Genomic DNA, 18,818 nt, shown 5'->3' on the forward strand with positions numbered 1-18,818 from the left:
GGGTAGAAGGGGCTGTATGGATAGGGACAGTGGTTCTTTGGTGTATAGCTCCGTGGGAGCTTCATCCAGCCAGGTCCGAGGCCTAGGGCCTGGGAGGTAGGATGTGGGCATCCATTCTGGCTGGGTGGATCCATGGAATGAATGATTATACTCGAGGAATATCTAAATTCATATGTAGACCGGATGGCTGGAAAGGATCAGGGTTGTAAAAGTGGTAAGACATCCCGATGTATTTTGTTTCGCGTGCTTGTGCCGCGATCAAAAAGCGATTCTGTTTCTTCTTCCGTCTTCCTTTTTTTTTTTTTGCTAGAGGATCCATCTTGCATAGCGAGGCATACCTGGAACGGTACTCGTTGCTCTGGAAGCCCGGTCGTGAACGATTACCTACCTAGGTACCTTCCATAGACCTTCAGGTCCAAGCGGATGATATCATAGATACCGGACTTGTGGAAGTAATGTGAATTGACTCGGATCCAAGACCAAAACTACACAAGCCCAGAGGGGGGGGGGGGGCCTTCCATTGTGTATATGACTCTATTTGCCATGCAAAATGCATCTTTGTACAGGTCTATCGCCCACGAGTCCGAGTCTGTTCGTCTCTGTCTTCTAGTTCCACAAAGCCATCATCCACAGCGTTATCCGATCTCCCGGGCTCCGACTCCGACGCCATTGCTCTGTCGCGAGGACGGGAATCCTGCAGCCGGACAGGGCCCCGAGGCCGGATCGATCCGTTGACAAACCCAGCAACGGTGAGGATCAGTCGCCAGAGTCGATCTTCCAGCGCCTCCGGGGCAGCAGTCTCCAAATGACCACCGAGCGGAGCAGATGCAAAGTCGGCCGCGCCCGTCGTCGCCAACGCATGCTCTTCGGCCTCGACCTTGAATTGATACTTCAAGCAATCCTTGACCGTCACCAGACCCGTCAGACGGCCATGGCGTTCAACGAGAATCACTCGGGGCCCCATCTTCTTGAAGATCTCCATCACGGTCTCGAGCGGAAGACGCGGATGCACGGTCAAGGGCGTATGGTCAACATACCGCGAAAAGTCCACGACTCCGGCCCCAACACTGGCCTGAATGTCCTCGAATGTGTCAGGAGTTCGCAGATGTCGGGAGACGGAGACACGGCGGGTGGCGCTCGCCTCGGCCGCTTCGGGTGTGAAAACACATCGAGCACGCGGAGAGAGTAAGCCCTGGCTGCGGGCGCGATCGATGGCATACCGAAGCTCAGTACGTCCAATATAGCCGACCAGGGTCTTCGAGGTGCGGTCCTCCACTATGGGGAACCCCTGGAATTTATTGTCATTCAGCAAATGCTCTGCTTCCCGCACGGGGAAGCCGGCCGCGGGCAGAGTAAGCGGATCCGTCGTCATGGCGTGCGACACAGGCACGTTGAAGACGTGGTCTTCTTTATTGTCCAGGAATGGAAACCCATTGAACCAGATCATTCGATCGGCGATACCTCCATTTCCAAATCTGTCTCCGACAGCCTTGGTCACACCGACAACGATCTAGCGAGGCATCCAAAGGTCAGCTGTGTTGGAACCGGAAAAGGGAAAAAGGGTGGAAGAAAAGAAAGAAGGAAAGAAAGGTGAGAAGCGCCGCTGCTGGGACAAAGACTGTCTTACCATGGTTGGTAAAATGTAGGTCAAGGCGCCGGTCAATTCAAACATGATGACCGTGACCGAGATGGTTAGATGCATGATCCCACTCAGAGCCGCGCCTGCACCCAGGAAGGCATAGGTGCCGGGAGTGATACAGGGTACGTCTGGGTTGCACGATGCGAAAAATGACGAGTTAGGAAAGGACTCGTAGAGCGCTTGCACCATGATGCCGATCATGCGACCAAAGGACGCCCCGACGGCCATCGATGGAACAAAAATACCCGCAGGCACTTTGCAGCCGTAGGAGATGATGACCAGCACGGTACGCAGGATCGTGGCAATGGCAAGTGAGAGCACCGTCCACCAACGGTTCTTGCTTCTGTGGATATAAACATCAGATCAACCAGCTGCAGGAAAGAAGGGACGACAAAGTCGACATACTCGCAAATGCCATCGTAATCATGTCCTCCTTCGCATTCTTGGAATAAAATTTCCATCATCTCAGTCATGTTGATCTTCAAAAACATGTTCGGGTAGCACAAGATGGCCGTCAGTGCCGCGAGCACCAGTGACTCGGTAATGGGCCACTGGGACAGATATTTTTTGCGGAAGGCTGCCACTCGCAGGTTCCATTTGATCACAAATGCGCCGTATAACCCTCCAAAGACACCAATAAACACGAAGAATATTAGCTCAAAAAAGTGCCAGGTGCGATCATAAGAAACTTGGAACATGACCAATTGACCAGTTCTGAAAGGATTGAGGGCCTGTCAGCGTTAGCGGCGCTTTTCCGACGGAGAGCATGAAACGTCAGCATGGGATATATCTCATACAGCAAGAACACTGGTGGCGACTAAAGCACAGAAGTAGCTGCGCCATAAAGTCTTCAAAGGGAAGTAGTTTGCCATTTCCTAGTCAATGTCAGTGACTCAACCTCCTCTCCACAGATCCGATGGAGTTCGATCACCCACCTCGAGGGAAAACAGAACCCCTCCGATGGGGCTTCCAAAGGCAACGGCTACACCAGCTGCGGCCGATGCGGTCATGATTTCTCTCGTCTTGGAGGCACTTCGCTTGTACTTGTGGAAAAAGCGTGATATGACATTTCCGGTACACACAGCAAAATGCACGCTCGGGCCCTCCTTTCCTACCGAGAGACCAGAGGCAATAGCCAGTGGTAATGCGATTGATTTGATGAGGAGTGTCCAGCCTCCAAGAAAGCCCTTCATGACAAACCCAGCAATAATGCACTTGATCTCTGAAATGCCGGATCCTGCAGCATATGGAGCAAAAGACTTGACTAGGATCGCTGCGACAAAGGCAAATAGGACCTACAACATTCTCAGCTTGTGCGCTTTTGCGCCGGCGCAATGGAGGGCAGGGCGACTTACCGCGAAGAAGAAGTAGACAACATAATTGATCAGCCACCAAGACGTCCAATGCTTCCATTCCGGGCAGCCTGATTGAATCATGGGTCAATGTTCAAGATATACCCCAACTTTCAGTAGCATCTAGACCTACCTCCTTCGGCCCCCCAGCAACAGAACTGTTCGTTCAAATAAAACGCCGTCGTGCAGTGTCCCAGCTTGATGTCGGATAGCCACTCGGTAATGATATTGAGAACGGCCGAATTGAGCCCGATGGCCATGCCGACGAGAGTTACCACAAGCCAGGCCTGCCCGGCGTCGTACGACTCTCGCACCTTTCGTCGCCAGCCCAAGACACCTTCTTGGTCCCAGAAACCGCCCCCGCTCTGTCGCTTGACCCGACGAGCATTCTGTTCATTGACTGCATCCTGCACCCAGTCAATCGTCGTAAAGTCCTCGTAGCGCTTGATCTCACTGATCTCGTCCGTGATGGTGGGCCCTTGCGAGTTTCGAGCTCCCGGGGCAGTTTCGGGATCGACAGTCGAGGCGAAAGAGAGGCCAGAGAGTCTGCGCAAAATACGGCGCTCGTCAACGATTGATGGCGACCTCAAATTTGTGGAGGAGGGGCGTGGTGAGGTCATGGCATCGACCTATGCGGTGGAATCAGCATAGTCGGGTGGGTGTCAGCGTCAATGGTGCTTCCACGCCGCGGCCGGATGTCGCAAGCCGAGATGCAAGACGGATTTGAAGGGAGATAGGCCACACAGTGCACACCTTGGCAAGTCGCTTGCATAGGCCGTTCCGCTGGACGTGAGAATAGCAAGTAGTGACCAAGCTAAGGTGCTCGTGGAATCAATCGCAGGGTCAAGGCTCCGCCAATGCCAAGTATCGATAACGGAGTCGTGGTAAGATAACGCCGCGCCCGCGCGTTTAACTTTCCTTAGCCCCAAGACCCGCGCCTGAAACAAGCTGCATTCAAAGAGTCGTCCGGTTCTGCCTCCCCCGCTACGTGACACTGGAGGTCCGATCGAATATAAAAGAACACAGAAGTCAGCCGGCAGAAAACATTTCGTGATGTCCCCGAAAGTCGTGCCCGAGCCCGAGGAGATCACTGGGCAAAGTGCTCTTCCCAGTAGGTAGACCTTCGGACGTGCAAGGGAGTTCTCAGAAACAGCGCCTAATGCTATTCCAGTTTCGCGAGTCAAGAAGATCATACAGCTTGATGAAGACATTGCGCAATGCTCCAGCAATGCAACCTTTGTGATTGCCATGGCTACGGTGCGCCGTTTCTCGTTCATCTCACGGCGTGGTTCGCCTCGACTAACCGCTCGACAGGAGATGTTTATCGAATATCTCGCAGAACAAGGGCACAATGTTGTCAAGTCAGAAAGGAAGCCCCGAAAGACGGTGCAGTACAAGGACCTAGGTAGGTTGCAGCCAACTTCCGCTCAAGTTTCATCCTTTCATCGTCGATCGAGCCCTTTGCTGATTCTTCCATGCGCCAAACAGCCACCGCCGTGTCACATATCGACAACCTTGAATTCCTTTCGGACGTGATTCCCAAAACGACAACCTATAAGAAATTCAAGGAGAAAAAGGCCAAGGATGCTGCGAAACGCACCGAGATGGAAAAGGGTCAACGAACGTTGAACGGGAATGGCTCTGGACCTGGAAGGTCAAACGGCGCCTCTGCTGATCCTGATCAGATCGATACTACGACTTCCCCGACATCTGTCCCACGCACGCCAGTTGTGCCTGTGAGCGTTCTGATTGCTGACGAGCCGGTTGAGCCGTCTGGCCGAGGTGATCCCGACGTTGAGATGCGGGATTGAGGTGATGTAAGCACGGTTGAGCAGAGCCTTTCACTGCTTTATATAATGTCTTTAATGATTGTGTTGGAGTTTCATGGGACGTCTCCCAGGGCTATTGTTGGCAACCTGGCTCTGGTTCTCTTTTTCTCAGTTATAGTTGCGGGCCTCCGGTAGGATCATAGAGGCGAGCGTTTGCGCGCCGGTCCACTTAGGTACTGCATCAATCAGGAATCAACAACGAGAGAAGATCACATTCCTAGCTAAATCGATCAAGAATTCTCCCCTGGGCGCGTCTGATGACAATTGCCAGAATAAATATGGTGGTAGAATGATGCGAATTGTCCTGCGACCAGAAATGAAGTTCGCCCGAAGACCCGCTCAGCCAATGACAGGCCCCGTGATTCCGATCGCTAGCGAAAGCTCTGGCTCCAACTTCGACTTCCGACTTCATCCACTCCCTCCAACTTCTCAACCCGCCTTGTCATCCGACGCATCGCAATTGCGGTCAACCTCACACTCCGTGGTCAATTGCTATTCGAAATGTCGCTCTCTTCCGCCTCCAGCACTCTGCTGCGCACTTGCGCCCGCCAGCAGCTGACCACCTCCCGCGCCGCCGTCACCTCCTGCCAGCAGCGGAGGGGAGTCGCCGATGCGAAGTCCTCTTTCCAGAGTCCCTTCGCCTCTGCCAACGAGCGTGGCTCGACCCTGAACGTCCCCAACTTCAGCAAATACCAGTCCAAGAGCTCTCCTCGCTCCAACCAGGTCTTCTCCTACTTCATGGCCGGTACTATGGGTCTGGCCACCGCTGTCGGCGCCAAGGCCACTGTTCAGGGTACGTCAACCCTTCTTATCATTCTGCGACACGCCTCGTCGGATCCACTCGACTTTTCCGCCGGCTCTGGAAATCGATATACATGATCACATTGCGGACTCAAAGTTTACTGATCAATGTGCTTCTCCAATGAACAGACTTCCTCGTCAACATGTCCGCTTCCGCCGATGTCCTCGCCCAGGCCAAGGTCGAGATCGCTCTCGGCTCTATCCCCGAGGGAAAGAACGTACGTCAATCACTACTGCCACAGCTAGCGGTCAAGGGGTCTCCATCTGTATTTCTCTAACATTGGTCTCTTGCTCTAGGTCATTATTAAGTGGCGTGGTAAGCCCGTTTTCATCCGCCACCGCACCCAGGATGAGATTACCGAGGCCCGCGAGACCAAGTGGGAGTCCCTCCGTGATCCCCAGTCCGATGATGACCGTGTGCAACGCCCCGAGTGGTTGGTTATGCTGGGTGTCTGCACCCACTTGGGTTGTGTGCCCATCGGTGAGGCTGGTGACTACGGCGGCTGGTTCTGCCCCTGCCACGGCTCCCACTACGATATCTCCGGCCGTATTCGCAAGGGCCCCGCCCCTCTGAACCTCGAGGTTCCCCAATACAGCTTCCCCGAGGACGAGACCCTCATCATCGGTTAAAAGGATGGAAAGTTCTTTTGCTTCTGTGATCGGGTTCTGCTCAGAACAAAGCATCCCTGCCCTCTCCCATGACATCTACAGGGATGCAAGTCCCTTGAGGTCTGGGAAAAGTGGGGATCTTTGATGAAGACAAGGATGAAAACTAGACCGAGTTGATCTTGTCTGTGTATGTGCTTGTGCGATGTTTATTTTTTTCCTGTTTTTTTAGACAGAGCGTCCGTGTGTCTTGTCAAGATTAAGAGACTGTGTTATAATATGGACAAAAATGAGTCTCGTTTCCCCTCTGAGCAAGCCTCCGCCTGCCACCTACCATCCAGTATTTGTGGGTATAGAGTCGATCTACGACGAATGCCCTCGGTCCAGCCAAGTTACTTTTGGCACTCTGCACTGGGAAAACTAGATGCTTGATTGGATTCGACCCAACCCAATAATCGTTGACGAGCCTATGGGTAGATATCTACGGGCCGAGTGGAGACCAGAAATGATATGATCTGTAGTATACATTTGTGATGACACTGATTTACATCTATTTCGGATTTTCGTACATATTCAAGGGTGCGGATGCGCCCGCAGCGGCCGCAATGGACAAGCATATAAGTGATTGCAGCATGCGCATCGACAATGGATGCTTTATGCAAAAGGGGGAAACCTGCCTCTAGCGAGGTCTCACCAGGGCCAGAAGCAGACTGGTCAAAGCTGCTCCGGCTGCAGCGCTTTGCAACGCAGCTACGGTGATATCGCGCTGCGAGAGCGAAACTATTCGCTCGGCGAAGAGTTCATCAATCACCTGCCGCCAGTATTGAAGAGTGATTGGTGCCCAGGGAATTTCAGCCACGCGAGTGTAGAGTGACTTCTCGGGCGTAGGCTCAACCGTAGATTCAGCAGCGGGTTCAACGGTAGCTTCGGCGGTGAGAGAAGGTTCAACTGGTGAGATCGCCGGAGTGAGAGGAGCCTCGGCAGGTTCGTCTTTGGGCGCTTCGATGGCCGCGACAGATTTCTCGACCGTGGAATCAATGACCTCGGGGAGGGTCACCGAGCCTGCGGGCAAGGAAACGGCGCTATGGATGTGGTTCAAGCTCTTCTCTTTCTCCAGGGCCTCGACGACCTTGTCTTCGAACCCCTTGACAAGTCGGCTGCGGCGCCAAGGTTCCACGGCAATCTGGAAAATCAAAAAGAGCAGGACGTTGACACCCATGAGACCCCAGGTGCCCCAGGTGCTCATCCGGCGAATTTTGTCCGACCAGACCTGCTCTTCGTGGTAACGGGAAAGAATGCTCTTGTTCAGCGAAGCGGCAGCTTCTTCTGCCTCTCGCTCTGCACGGGAGAGTGCCTCTTGTGTCTCCGCTTCAGCGAGCTCGTTGGCATGATCATTGCGGTACAATAACGTAAAGCGCTCGAGGTCGGTCGGGGACCAGGCGTGCTTACGCTGCAGGAGCTCGTTAACCTCGCGCTGCGAAGTAGACCGATTGTTAATTGCAGATGTGTAGTTTTCCTTGGCCCTGCGCACTTGAGCACGAGCTTCGCGGAGTCGATCTTCTGTAGTGGGACAAAAGTTGGGGTGTTAACAACTATGTGTCCGGGAAAAAAGGCACACCACAGGGCGGTTCTTCATTCTTCCATCTTACCTTGAGTTTCAATATCCTTCTTGAGCACCTCGATGGCAGAGTAGCCCGTCAGATCATTAAGACGCTGTCCTGCGACAAAGACATTGGCTTGCATTGTATCCATCATCGTAGTGAACTGCTTTGACAATTGAGATCGGCGATTCTCCAGGTAAGACGGCAACCCGCCGGCTGAAGAGCTTAGAGTTGACCAAGAAGGTGTAGACTGTTTCTTCTGCTCGGCCGCTGTCCCCTCAGGTGATGCTTCGTTTTCGATCTTCATTTGTGCCTGCCATGACGAGGTCGAGTCCTGCTCCGAGGAGCTTTTGTGAGGGGTCCCCGCGGCTGCATTGGAGTCTGGCACGCCGTCTGACACGATGCCTGCCGCAGAATGCTCATTGACCCTCCCTAATTCGTCTGAGATCTTATCCTTCTCATCCGGAAGCGGGGCGAGTGACCTGGGGAGCTGGTGAAAGTGACATTGGCTGCAAATCGAGAAGCTTCGGGCGATCGGCCTGTCGGCAAAGACATTCGGAGGTGTTGTACGGAATCGGACTTGAGGGGATTGTTTCGATCGGGCGCCTGCGCGTATGATCTGGGAATGAGCTCGCAGCGATTGCCGTAAGAGCAATGGCACGGACTGCATGGCCATGGGTCAGCGCAGAGAGCTTTTATGATGGAGTGTCGTGGAGTGAAATGTTGGGGTTCCGCTCGTTTTGGGTAACTCCGGTCGGAAGAGGATTGTCGCGGAGCAGATTGGCTTATCAGATCGTCAGCTGTCATTCCCGACAACCGCGTAGACGGGCTCTTGACTTTACAGATTTCCAGTGGGATTGAAGCCGTGGAGGAGACTAGCTCAAATGATAATAGCTCCTTGAGATGATGAGCATGCAATTTCTCAAGGAATGCAACAGGCTCCTGTGTTTCCAGTGAGTGTTTCTACGTAGGGAATAAATGCACCTACTACCATCCGTACTTGGTAAATTGACCTAGCGTCGAGTTGCTTAACCCGACCCGCCCGAATGCCGACATATATATGTATCTAGGGAGCCGGGCAGTAGTGTCTGCCAGCGTATACTCTCGCTCTACGAGGCCCAAACGGGTTGTTCTTGACCCAACATCGCACGCAGAGAGATATCATCTTTCGACCCAGGTAGGCAAGTTCTGACCCGGTGGAGGCAACACAAAAAGATCCACTGGCATAAAACGAAAAGAGTAACATTATAGGCATCATCAAGTAAAGTCAGAAAGCTCGTTGCCTCCCATCATTAGCCCTCAACATTACCGACTGCATAAAGACTAGGCACATCATCAAAGGAATCAGTTCCCGTCCAGAATTCTGTCATCAAGGTCATGAATCCACGCTCGGAGGAGACGCAGACGAAGGAGTTTACAAGTCAAGACGTCAAGAGGCACCCGGTGGCGCAAATAATACGGGGAGGCATGGTACACTTGCACGTGCATGACGGTGTGCATTGCTGCCTCAACCCCACCCCCTCAATCCTGAGACTGAATCTTGTTGTCGCCCTTCACAGCTTCGGCATAGGTGGGTGGGGGGCGGGCATCTGATCGCCCTTCTCCGCTGTCCGCCGCACCACCTTGCTGGGGGTCATCAGAGGTCTTGGAGTGGCCGGCGGGCTGTTGCTGTCCTTGCTGGTTCAAAGTCCCGTAGGAAGGCTGCGGCGCATGTTGTGGAGGCTGGTGTGAGACATAGTAATACGTTACGTGACCATTCTCGAGATCGCGGCGCTGGCCAGAGCCACCGGAAACAGGCTCGTATGCTACCTCATCGTAATCAGGCTCAGGGTACTTCATGATGATGTACCATGCATGAATGAGGCCGGGGATGAAGCCCAGCAGGCAGAGGGCGATGTTGATGATGGAGTCGGCGGTACAGATGCCGGCTTTGATCCACACTTTAGTCGAAAGAGAGAAACATCAGCAAGCCGACTTGCATTGGACCCACGCGAATGAGCACGACGGGAACCATTCGCGCGTGTGGGAATAAACGAGCCCAGGTTACTTACCCGCGATGGGAGGGAAAAAGACGGCGAGGATTGCGAGGAAGATATCGGAGCTGCACATGGTGTCTCGAAATAGTGCAGGTGGTGGTGGAGTGGAAGATGTTCTGTTGGAGTGTTCGCCTGCACAGACCAAAAAGCCGAACAGGTCCAAAGGTCCTGTGGATGATTTGGGGAATGTGTATATCACGATATCCAGTCTGGCCAATATGGCTTTAGCTACAGCATGCACACAGGCGCTTGATGAAGGAGGTTCTTTTGGATACTGGGTCTATCCATCCTCGTGGCTGCCTGCTTCGTTGCGCCAGCATCAGATGACGTTGATCATGTGACATGTGGGATGTTGATAGGCGGAACCAGACTGGAGGAACCGGGGTCGTCTTCTCGTCAGCCTTTACACGAGTAACACACTACCTGTAGCCCAGCACCAAGCCAACATATTTCCGGGGGTTGTCCGCTATGGTAGCCCAGATTATGAAGACTGAGCTATAGAATTGTTGCAGAATTTTCATAATCGAACGATCTTCTATTGGTCTCCAAATGCCCTCTCCTGTCGGGCTGAGCGGCTCTAGTCTGCAGGCCTTGGGACTATGTGCAGGAAGGGTCTCCCACGAACAACATGAAAGCTTTTCACCTACTCGAGAACTTGAAATGCTCTTCCAATTGCCGTCGAAGAGACACGAATTATGAATATTGGTTCTTCGTTCCAGGGCGCAACCTAAGCGTATTTCTCATGAAGTTTATGTGTGTGTATTGTTCAGCATATCAACTATATACTATGCTACTGGACCTGGTCCGTAGACTAGACTTCTCACAGGGAAAAAAAAGAAAACCAAAAATCCAACGGCTTCCTAAGGCAGAAGTTGCACCCTTTGGACTGGTATGCATCCATCATGCAAATGGAATTTCAAGGCGACCTATTGTCCCTCGCACCGTTGTCATTGTCAGTCGCCGCCAGACAGCTCACATCTTGGGTGTTCCTCCACTTCTGCAGCCCAGGATGTAAGGCGCAAACAAGCGAGGACATTCGATAAACTTCGCAGTAGCCGAGTGCGCTCATCAGGTTGATTCAAGACCCACAAAGTCACTCTTCTGATCAAAGATATCAAACGTTGGGTGAATGTGCACTGAACAGTGTAGACTCCCCACTCTACGGTGGAACATTGCAGGTGATCACGATGACTCGTCCGGATATCGTGGTTGCCGTGTCTTATCTATCGTTGAGGTCTGATTTACACCAGCGATCACAAGTACTTAAATACCGAGACAGAGCCTTCGGCCATGTGATTGACGGTTAGCATGATCGGCCTCGATGGCAGCCGTCCCAGAGTGATGTGAAGATTGGTGGAGCGGATGTCAAAAATCAGACAGAAGCGGACGAGCCAACGGATGAAAAAGATCGTTGTCATTATCATTGACTGGCAACCCTGTATCTCGCAAACATTCAACCAGTTACCTATACAGGGACAGTGATTGTTGCAGATCGTCCAGTAACTATCGACCTAACCTCAGATGGTCGGCGAAACTGGCCTCGCACTAGAAGCCTAGGTGGGAGTCGAGGTCCAAGAGGACGGACAGTCTGCCATGTTACGATACATCATTGATGCAAACACAGAACGGCAGCGGGCGGATCATCCTGCAAAAATTAGAATTAGAGGATGTCAAGTAGTGCGATCTCCGTCATTAGTACTGTGGTGATGCGATTGCAATGTACAGTAGCAGATAGGGCCTCTAAGACAGTCCATTCCGAGTGGAGGCTGACTTGGGTCAATTGATCGAGGTACCGCCGCGGCTGGCCCGGTGGGTTTCAGAGTCTTCGAGATCAGCGCTCATTTCGCTTCTTCCCAGCACTCCGGTGGCCCCCTTTTTTTGTTTTTGTTTCCCCCCCCCTTCCTGCCCGAGTCTTTCACTGTCTAGATCGGCAACCACCAATTGCTCCCAGCCAGAACACAAAGGTGTGCTGTACCACTCCGAGCTTCTCAGGCACTGTACCTTACAGATTCCCCAACACAAGAACGATGCAGGTTACAACACCAAGATCCGCGGGCCCTACTAGATATTAGGGGATAGTAATATACTGTGCTTGGCATCTACTCTTGTACTATCGTATCAGGGCAGTGTTCCACCCATTGTCGCCTGCCAGGTGAACACTTTAACAACTCAAAGCTTGTAAACAGTATTCCTGTAATCATAGCTCAGACATTCGTATAGCTTAATCATATGCTACCAGTTCGTACTTGTCTCAATGTGCTTGTAGCTCTCTTGAGTCACGGACCCCCTTCCCTCCTCCAAAATTGAACCCATCCCCCCGGAGCCACCACGCCCAGACCCGTCCGAATCTTATCCAGTGCACAGCAGCACACAGCTCACAACTCTTTTTGTCTCCCCCTTCGTCACTCTGCAGATAATTGGTCCTTCTTTCCTTTCGCCAGTCGTGGCCACCGCGCCCTCGATCAATCTTCCCTTCTCAACGGAGATACGTCCATCATTGGCGCCCGAGTCACTCGTTAGGGTCCCTCTTTGCAGGCCAATCCTTCTCCTTCCAGACCCCCCTCGTGGTTGACATTCAACTTCAACACGTCTGGCAAACACCAATTTGCGATCGGGTTGCCTTTCCTTCAAAGTCCCTCGAACCGTACTCGGCAATTCAACCTCTGTTCGATATGCGATACGCGTGAGACCATATACTACCTTCGCTGCCCTGACACATTCCACGGCTCCATCACTCGGAACACCCGACCCAAGCGAACACTCCGAGTGGGACGCGCCGGTCGTCATGTCCGCTTGCCTCTCATTATCCGAGTCAAAGGCCTGTCCCGCATGGAATGAATCCAGAATCTCAATCAATTCCAATCAATATGCCAACTTGTCAGTACTACGATCATCTGCGATGTGTAAATGACTGGGGCCAGCAGCTAACAGCATGGGTGACAGTCCGTGGTTGGACGGGGTCTCCAATCTCACCGCATTCGACGCCGCGCTGAGCAACTATGTCGCCAACACCTTCGTGACCTACAAGTATGTTGTGATTCGTCAGGGAACAATCGGGCTCGCTTCTTCTCCGGGGTCAGTTCCGTTAACGATGACTCTAGATATGTGAACCAGCTAGGTTGCGGCGGTCTCAACAAGAGCGCCTTGACCGACTACTATGCCCAGTATACTATGAGTGTCATCTGCAGTGGCCTCGTTCAGAGCTCGATCAAGGATTGTGATCTGTCCACCGCCCAGTCCGAGCCATTGTGCGCCGAGACGTGCGCGCTTATGGCCACGAGTGAGCAGGAAATCATGGTCAACAAGCAACTGTGCCCGGATGTCAACAAGTCCTATATGGACGAGATTCGGTCGGACTTCACAATTTGCTCCAACCCGGCTGATTCACTGACCGGGAGCTGTGTCAAGGGGGCCGATAACGAACCTGATAACTGTGGTTTCTCCTCCAACACCATCGGTCTCTGCACCTACTGCGCCTCTAGCTCGCCCAACTCTACCGACACCTGTTGCTCTAGTTCCAACGCCTCGAATCGATGCAGCGGCGTCAGCATCCCCAGCTCCACTGTGACTTTACAGCCGATTATCACGTCCACAGTGACTGCTGCCGCCGCCGCCGCGGCGCACAGTCACGATGGTCTCACCGGAGGGCAAATTGCAGGCATTGTAGTGGGGTGTCTCGTGGCCGCGGCCGTCCTTGCAGCTCTGCTGGCCTTCCTTTGTCTACGACGACGCCGCAGGTCTCAATCGAATGTCGTTCTGAACCGTCCCAATCCGCAGCGAAAAGGGGTCTCACCACCAATGCAGCAGCCCGAAAGCCCATCCGGGTACAATTTAGTTCCCGGCGGTCGTGTCGCCCGCATGTCTGCGTTACGTGAGGTTCCAAGCTCCTCTCCTGTCCCCTCTCAAAAATCGCCACTCGTGCTCGGCACCGCAAAGTATAGCGATGAAGACTCCGAGGCGCTCGGGGCCAGCCCGGGGGCCATGTCGCGGCGAATTCCCCCCGTGACGGGGAAACGCCACGGCTCGCTCTCGAGTAACTCGGTGCTGGCTGGATTGGATAGCGATAGCTCCCCGTTATCTGGACAGCAATTCTCTTCTCCCGAGGGTTTCACCAGCGGTCAATCGGAGCAATTGTCGTATTTCCGAGACTACTACTCCGGGGACGACATTCAGCCCGGTGACAAGGTGGCCGCGCTGTGGGCATACTCTCCTCGGGCTGGGGATGAATTTGAGCTGGACCGGGGCGACATGCTGAAGGTGATTGGTATCTGGGATGATGGTTGGGCCACGGGTGTGCGTCTTTCCGAGCGGGCGGAGGATTATGACATTCGCCATCGCGAACAACGGGATAGTGGAGTGTCCAGTGGTTCGCGCCGTCCAGCACCGTCACCGGCACCTTCAGGAGAAATCAAGGCATTTCCCTTGGTATGTGTTTGCCTTCCCCAGCATTGGCGGAAGATTTTTGAGGGAGGTGTACCGGCAGAGGACTAAGCCTGGACCGAATGACTCGGAATCTGGGGTCGACTCTGTGCAATTTCCAACCCCATCTTACGCCTTGACGACAGCGTGTACCGCATTCTCATTTCCGCACGCCAGCCCTGGGGGAGAGGAGCTTACAGTTTAACTCCTTCATGGTTGCCTCTGCCTCTTTTTTTTCCCTTTCTTTTTTGTTCTTCCTGCCTTCAACCAGGGCCTTCGCGGGACTCTCTGTATCCTTCTATCTTGCCCTTCGACGTCGGAAGGGTTGGATTTGTGTGCACGATCTCGCTGGTGATCTCCAAGCTGGTTGGGTGTGATGGCAGGTGGTGCTTGGTTGCGATTCTCTTTTCTGTGGTTCTGCGCTTTTCATTCTATATACCCTCAGGTTTCAAGGCGATTGACCCTCTCGTCATCCCAACTACTTCTCCTCGCTCCTTACCGGGTCCTTGGCGCCTTCTTTTCTCGTCTTTTCTTGATATTTCTTCTTACCCAAGCCTCGAGAGTTGCATCAACGGACCCTGTATCAGGCACGCAAGATGCTCTTTTCCTCATCGATGAAGCTTGTGTAATATCTTTCCTATCTTTGCTGTGAACATCGGCATGTCGCCATTTGACTGGGCACTTGAGCTGGCCTGACCCAGATGTTGGCTTTCGAGAGTAGCCGATTACATATAGTGAATAATTCCCATAGCGTATGTACATCATCAGACGTGAACTACCTTGAAGGCTCGGCTTGCTCCAGATTCGAACGACCAGACAACCTTTCGAATAGCACCTGGGTTCCCTAATTCTAATCATAAAGACATCTCAGCCCCTAAGGATCGTGCAGGGTAGGCAAGTCTTGAGGGACTTCGAGATGCTGGCCCTATCCATCTTGTGAAGGATCTGGTACTAGAAACCGTAAGCTGAGGTGTCCGCGTCTCCCGCATCACCCCACTTCCTCGGAGAGTCTCCTCGGCCTCGGCGTTTAGAGGGGAATCGGAGATCTCGATCGCGCCATCACGCACGTCCTACCCCAAAATACCTTGTTCATCCTATTCGATTGCATTCCGTGATTACCGTGTTGCTTAGAAATTCCAGATCGTCATTTTCCACCTGTCTTAAAGCACGCCTAAAGAAAAATCTCCCCGTTGGATAAACAAAACACTTTACTCTTCTCTGCCAAATCCCCACGATGGCGTCCCCTTCACCCAAGATCATTCTCTATACCAACCGCAACTGTCCCTGGGCGCATCGTGCCCATGTCATACTCAAAGAACTTGGCCTCGAGTACGAGGAAGTCACTATTGACTTGAGTGTTCCTCGTGAACCATGGTATCTCGAAATCAATCCTGTATGTGCAAGTCCTGCGAGGATATGAGCCTTTGTCAAGCTGCTTGAGCGAGTCAGACTCTAATAGGCACATTCATATTCTTGCACCACGTAGCGTGGTCTTGTGCCCAGTCTGTCCTATGACGGCACAGTTATCACCGAGTCTGGCATTGTCGCACAGTTCCTTGCCGACGCCCACCCGTCGCATCTCCTGCCACCATCTGCACCGGCAGAGAACGCGCTCTACCGCGCGCGTCTGGCCTTCTTCGTCGATGCTTTCTTCAGCAAGGCTATACCGTCTCTTTTCGCCAGTATCAGATCTGCTTCGGAAGAGGAGCGCGATACTGCCGCGGAGCAGATGGTGGCTAACATCGTGAAGGAGATCGAGCCTTTGCTTGCCGACACGGAGGGCAAGGGCCCATTCTTTGGTGGAAGCCACAAGTTGACTCTGGCTGAGGTATGATCGATGATCCCTCTCGGAATCCCTGTCCTTTGCTTTTGTTCCCTTTCTGCTTGCTGGCATGCCCCGTTCCAGGATCGATGGTAACATTTTTCTTTCTATTCTTTCTTTTCTTATGCAGGTCTTATCGGGATCTTTCTTGATTCGGATCCTGAGCTTCAGTAAGCCTGAGCATGGCTTGGTGAGTTCGAAGCTGCCTGGTCTGCTGGAGCAGCAGGCTCCACGCTTCAAACGGTGGATGGAGGCGACGTCTGCACACGAGAGCGTGAACTTTATTTACAACGAGAAAGACGTCGCCGACAAGATGCGCGCCAAGTTTGCCCCCAAGCCACAGTAGGCTGCGGAAAATCTGTGAGCAAGGAGGATTGTGGCTCTTCTGGGTAGCTCATGAGACCGACGGAATCATGTGCAGATCATCTTGTTTACAACGTTGGATGGAATAGGTAACAATATAACAAAGGTCGCGGAGCCATGCCCCCCGCGTCATCTAGTGTAATGACCACCAGAAACATCGTTCATGAGTCATCTGGCTACGATCTTGATGGTGAACACTTCTTTATCTGTAGGTAGCATCGGCTTACTCGCAGGAACGGAGGTGGAAGCAGGCCATGACGGCACGACTGACGTGTCGGGTCGGTACCCGGTCGATTGTTTTACCATGAAAATTGTCTACCTCCATAGATGCTCCTGCAGCGCAGGTACAGTGCTTCTCTCAATGCAGAGTACTACTGCTGTTGCATAGCCCCTTCAAGGTAGCCCAAAAATACAACTAGACATTTTCTGATTGCACCGACGCATAGATGTCACGCCCGCGTACACCGGCAACTGGCTGACGTTTGTTGGTGCCTTTTTAGAACCACGCGACTGCTCCAGGCTGCTCAAATCTTGAGATAGAGGTGCCTAGAGGAGTATCCTTGCCTGTCTCCAAAATGAAGCTCTATATATCACGCGTACATCCGACTTCGTTTGGCATAACGTGTGGTGATTGGAAACTGCGCCTAGTCGGATACTTTCGGTTTCTTGATCCCAGCTTTGTTTATTCCTGAGGTACAGTAGGTGGTCATCACGTGCAAGCCATCCCCCCCCACCATCGCAACATCTGGGCAAACAACCCCTCCGCCTTGAACCCCCCCCCCAATTAACTTACCCACCCCCATTCTCCCCAACAATCCTGTGAGTGCGCCCCTGAATCGTATCTTTGTGAGGATGCAATATACTTGAATCCAGTGCGATCATACCAGATTTCTTCCGACGGATTGACTCGATCGCTTCTGCAATTCGAACTCTAGACGTTGGGAATGTCTTGGTTCCTGACCTCTCAGCCGCTGACATCGTGTGCCGCCTAGTCGACCTTCCTCCCCCCTTTTCCTTTCTCACCTCCAAAGAAAAAAAAACAACGATGTCGGTCAGTTATACCGGTGGAGAGTTTCGAGATAATTCTCTGTGAGACTAACTTGTTCATTTCTATACAGCTCGCATCCGGGTATGATTCATTATCCTTCCTTCTCCGCTGCCGGTGGAATCGCGGCCAAGCCGATCGACTCTGATGTTGACAATTTGATCTCGCAGTGTTTCGGTTCAAGATGAGTGCTTGACAGCCTTCAACGAGTTCCGTCTGAGCAAGGGCAAGACCAAGTACATCATCTACAAGATCTCCGACAACAAGAGGGACGTGGTTGTCGACGCCGTTGGTCACGACCAGGACTACGAGGTTTTCCGTGAGCAGCTCGCTGCCTCCAAGGACAGCCAAGGACGTCCTGCTCCCCGGTACGCTGTCTACGATGTCGAGTACGACCTCGGCGGTGGTGAGGGCAAGAGGTATGTAATCGTCAATCGCGAGCAGTCGCAGTCCACGTGATTGTCAGTTCGGCTACTCACCTTGACTATAACTACAGAAGCAAGATCATCTTCATTTCTTGGGTCCCCAGCGACACCCCCACTCTCGTAAGTGACCACCCTGTGAATGTGCTTGGGCAAGAATTGCCTTTGGGTCAAGACTCCAGTACTGACCTCTACACGCAGTGGTCCATGATCTACGCCAGCACCCGCGAGGTCCTGAAGAATGCTCTCAACCTGTCTGCCTCCATCCACGCCGATGACAAGTCTGACATTGAGTGGAAGACCGTCCTTAGCGAGGCTAGCGGTGGCAAGGCTGGTAAATAGATAAATTGCGCCGGCTGGGTCCGGGCTGCGTGATCGACGGGGGGGTTGTTTCCCGTCTCAATGGTACTATGGCCCATTCGAATTTATCCCCTTCTCTGCACACCATTCTCGTGTTTTACCCTTCTCTTGCGACTTTGATTCAGTAGCAATGCAAAGATTAACATGAATTTGGCCTCATCTTTGACTTTCTCCAAGAGCCCGCGGATTTGTGGCGGGTTTGGTTTTTCCCCCCAAGCCTAGTGCTCTGATATCTATCGCGCCGAGTTCTTTGTGGGCTCAGTGTTTCAATCTTGTATTCATCCTTTTTATGTAGTGGGGTCACTTGGTAGTGGAAGACGTAGTTGCGAATGGATTGGTCAATTATTTGAAGCAAATGCTGATGATCGGATAGAGGCGGCATTCGCCTCGATGGCATTTTCAGTAAAAATGAGTGACCCTTCTTTTGAGAGCGTGAAGTCTAGTCCCTCAGAGCCTTGTATATCTTGCAGATGAGGCTCTTTCGCTGCCTGGGTTTTGCAAGCCTCGGTGTGAGATTGCTATC

At 52.7% G+C, this 18,818-nt stretch overlaps 7 protein-coding genes across 7 annotated transcripts; 4 read left to right on the plus strand and 3 right to left on the minus strand.

The window, feature by feature from the left end:
• Positions 1 to 568: 568 nt before the first annotated feature.
• Positions 569 to 3,611, minus strand: POX_d05509 (putative chloride channel protein; the record flags this gene model as incomplete). Its single annotated transcript, XM_050114354.1, has 7 exons — positions 569 to 1,510; positions 1,628 to 1,982; positions 2,045 to 2,370; positions 2,437 to 2,514; positions 2,575 to 2,934; positions 2,995 to 3,062; positions 3,125 to 3,611. The coding sequence occupies 7 exons, from the start codon at positions 3,609 to 3,611 to the stop codon at positions 569 to 571; spliced, it is 2,616 nt and encodes an 871-aa protein (XP_049969305.1).
• A 433-nt stretch (positions 3,612 to 4,044) lies between these two features.
• Positions 4,045 to 4,802, plus strand: POX_d05510 (DNA polymerase epsilon subunit C; the record flags this gene model as incomplete). The annotated part of the gene is made up of 4 exons (XM_050114355.1): positions 4,045 to 4,102; positions 4,163 to 4,248; positions 4,306 to 4,396; positions 4,480 to 4,802. 4 exons carry the CDS (start codon positions 4,045 to 4,047, stop codon positions 4,800 to 4,802), a joined length of 558 nt encoding a protein of 185 aa, XP_049969306.1.
• A 519-nt stretch (positions 4,803 to 5,321) lies between these two features.
• On the plus strand, positions 5,322 to 6,251 carry POX_d05511 (Cytochrome b-c1 complex subunit Rieske; the record flags this gene model as incomplete). Its single annotated transcript, XM_050114356.1, has 3 exons — positions 5,322 to 5,613; positions 5,751 to 5,839; positions 5,919 to 6,251. 3 exons carry the CDS (start codon positions 5,322 to 5,324, stop codon positions 6,249 to 6,251), a joined length of 714 nt encoding a protein of 237 aa, XP_049969307.1.
• Positions 6,252 to 6,906: 655 nt separating this feature from the next.
• Positions 6,907 to 8,504, minus strand: POX_d05512 (Sensitive to high expression protein; the record flags this gene model as incomplete). Its single annotated transcript, XM_050114357.1, has 2 exons — positions 6,907 to 7,787; positions 7,877 to 8,504. The coding sequence occupies 2 exons, from the start codon at positions 8,502 to 8,504 to the stop codon at positions 6,907 to 6,909; spliced, it is 1,509 nt and encodes a 502-aa protein (XP_049969308.1).
• Positions 8,505 to 9,349: 845 nt separating this feature from the next.
• POX_d05513 (uncharacterized protein) lies at positions 9,350 to 9,937 on the minus strand (the record flags this gene model as incomplete). The annotated part of the gene is made up of 2 exons (XM_050114358.1): positions 9,350 to 9,768; positions 9,880 to 9,937. The coding sequence occupies 2 exons, from the start codon at positions 9,935 to 9,937 to the stop codon at positions 9,350 to 9,352; spliced, it is 477 nt and encodes a 158-aa protein (XP_049969309.1).
• A 2,859-nt stretch (positions 9,938 to 12,796) lies between these two features.
• On the plus strand, positions 12,797 to 14,355 carry POX_d05514 (uncharacterized protein; the record flags this gene model as incomplete). The annotated part of the gene is made up of 2 exons (XM_050114359.1): positions 12,797 to 12,891; positions 12,966 to 14,355. The coding sequence occupies 2 exons, from the start codon at positions 12,797 to 12,799 to the stop codon at positions 14,353 to 14,355; spliced, it is 1,485 nt and encodes a 494-aa protein (XP_049969310.1).
• Positions 14,356 to 15,517: 1,162 nt separating this feature from the next.
• POX_d05515 (uncharacterized protein) lies at positions 15,518 to 18,277 on the plus strand (the record flags this gene model as incomplete). The annotated part of the gene is made up of 5 exons (XM_050114360.1): positions 15,518 to 15,676; positions 15,770 to 16,111; positions 16,236 to 16,447; positions 17,684 to 17,932; positions 18,010 to 18,277. 5 exons carry the CDS (start codon positions 15,518 to 15,520, stop codon positions 18,275 to 18,277), a joined length of 1,230 nt encoding a protein of 409 aa, XP_049969311.1.
• Positions 18,278 to 18,818: the final 541 nt, after the last annotated feature.

The sequence above is a fragment of the Penicillium oxalicum genome, chromosome IV (genome assembly GCF_001723175.1).
Source record: "Penicillium oxalicum strain HP7-1 chromosome IV, whole genome shotgun sequence".
NCBI classification, from domain to species: Eukaryota; Fungi; Ascomycota; class Eurotiomycetes; order Eurotiales; family Aspergillaceae; genus Penicillium; species Penicillium oxalicum.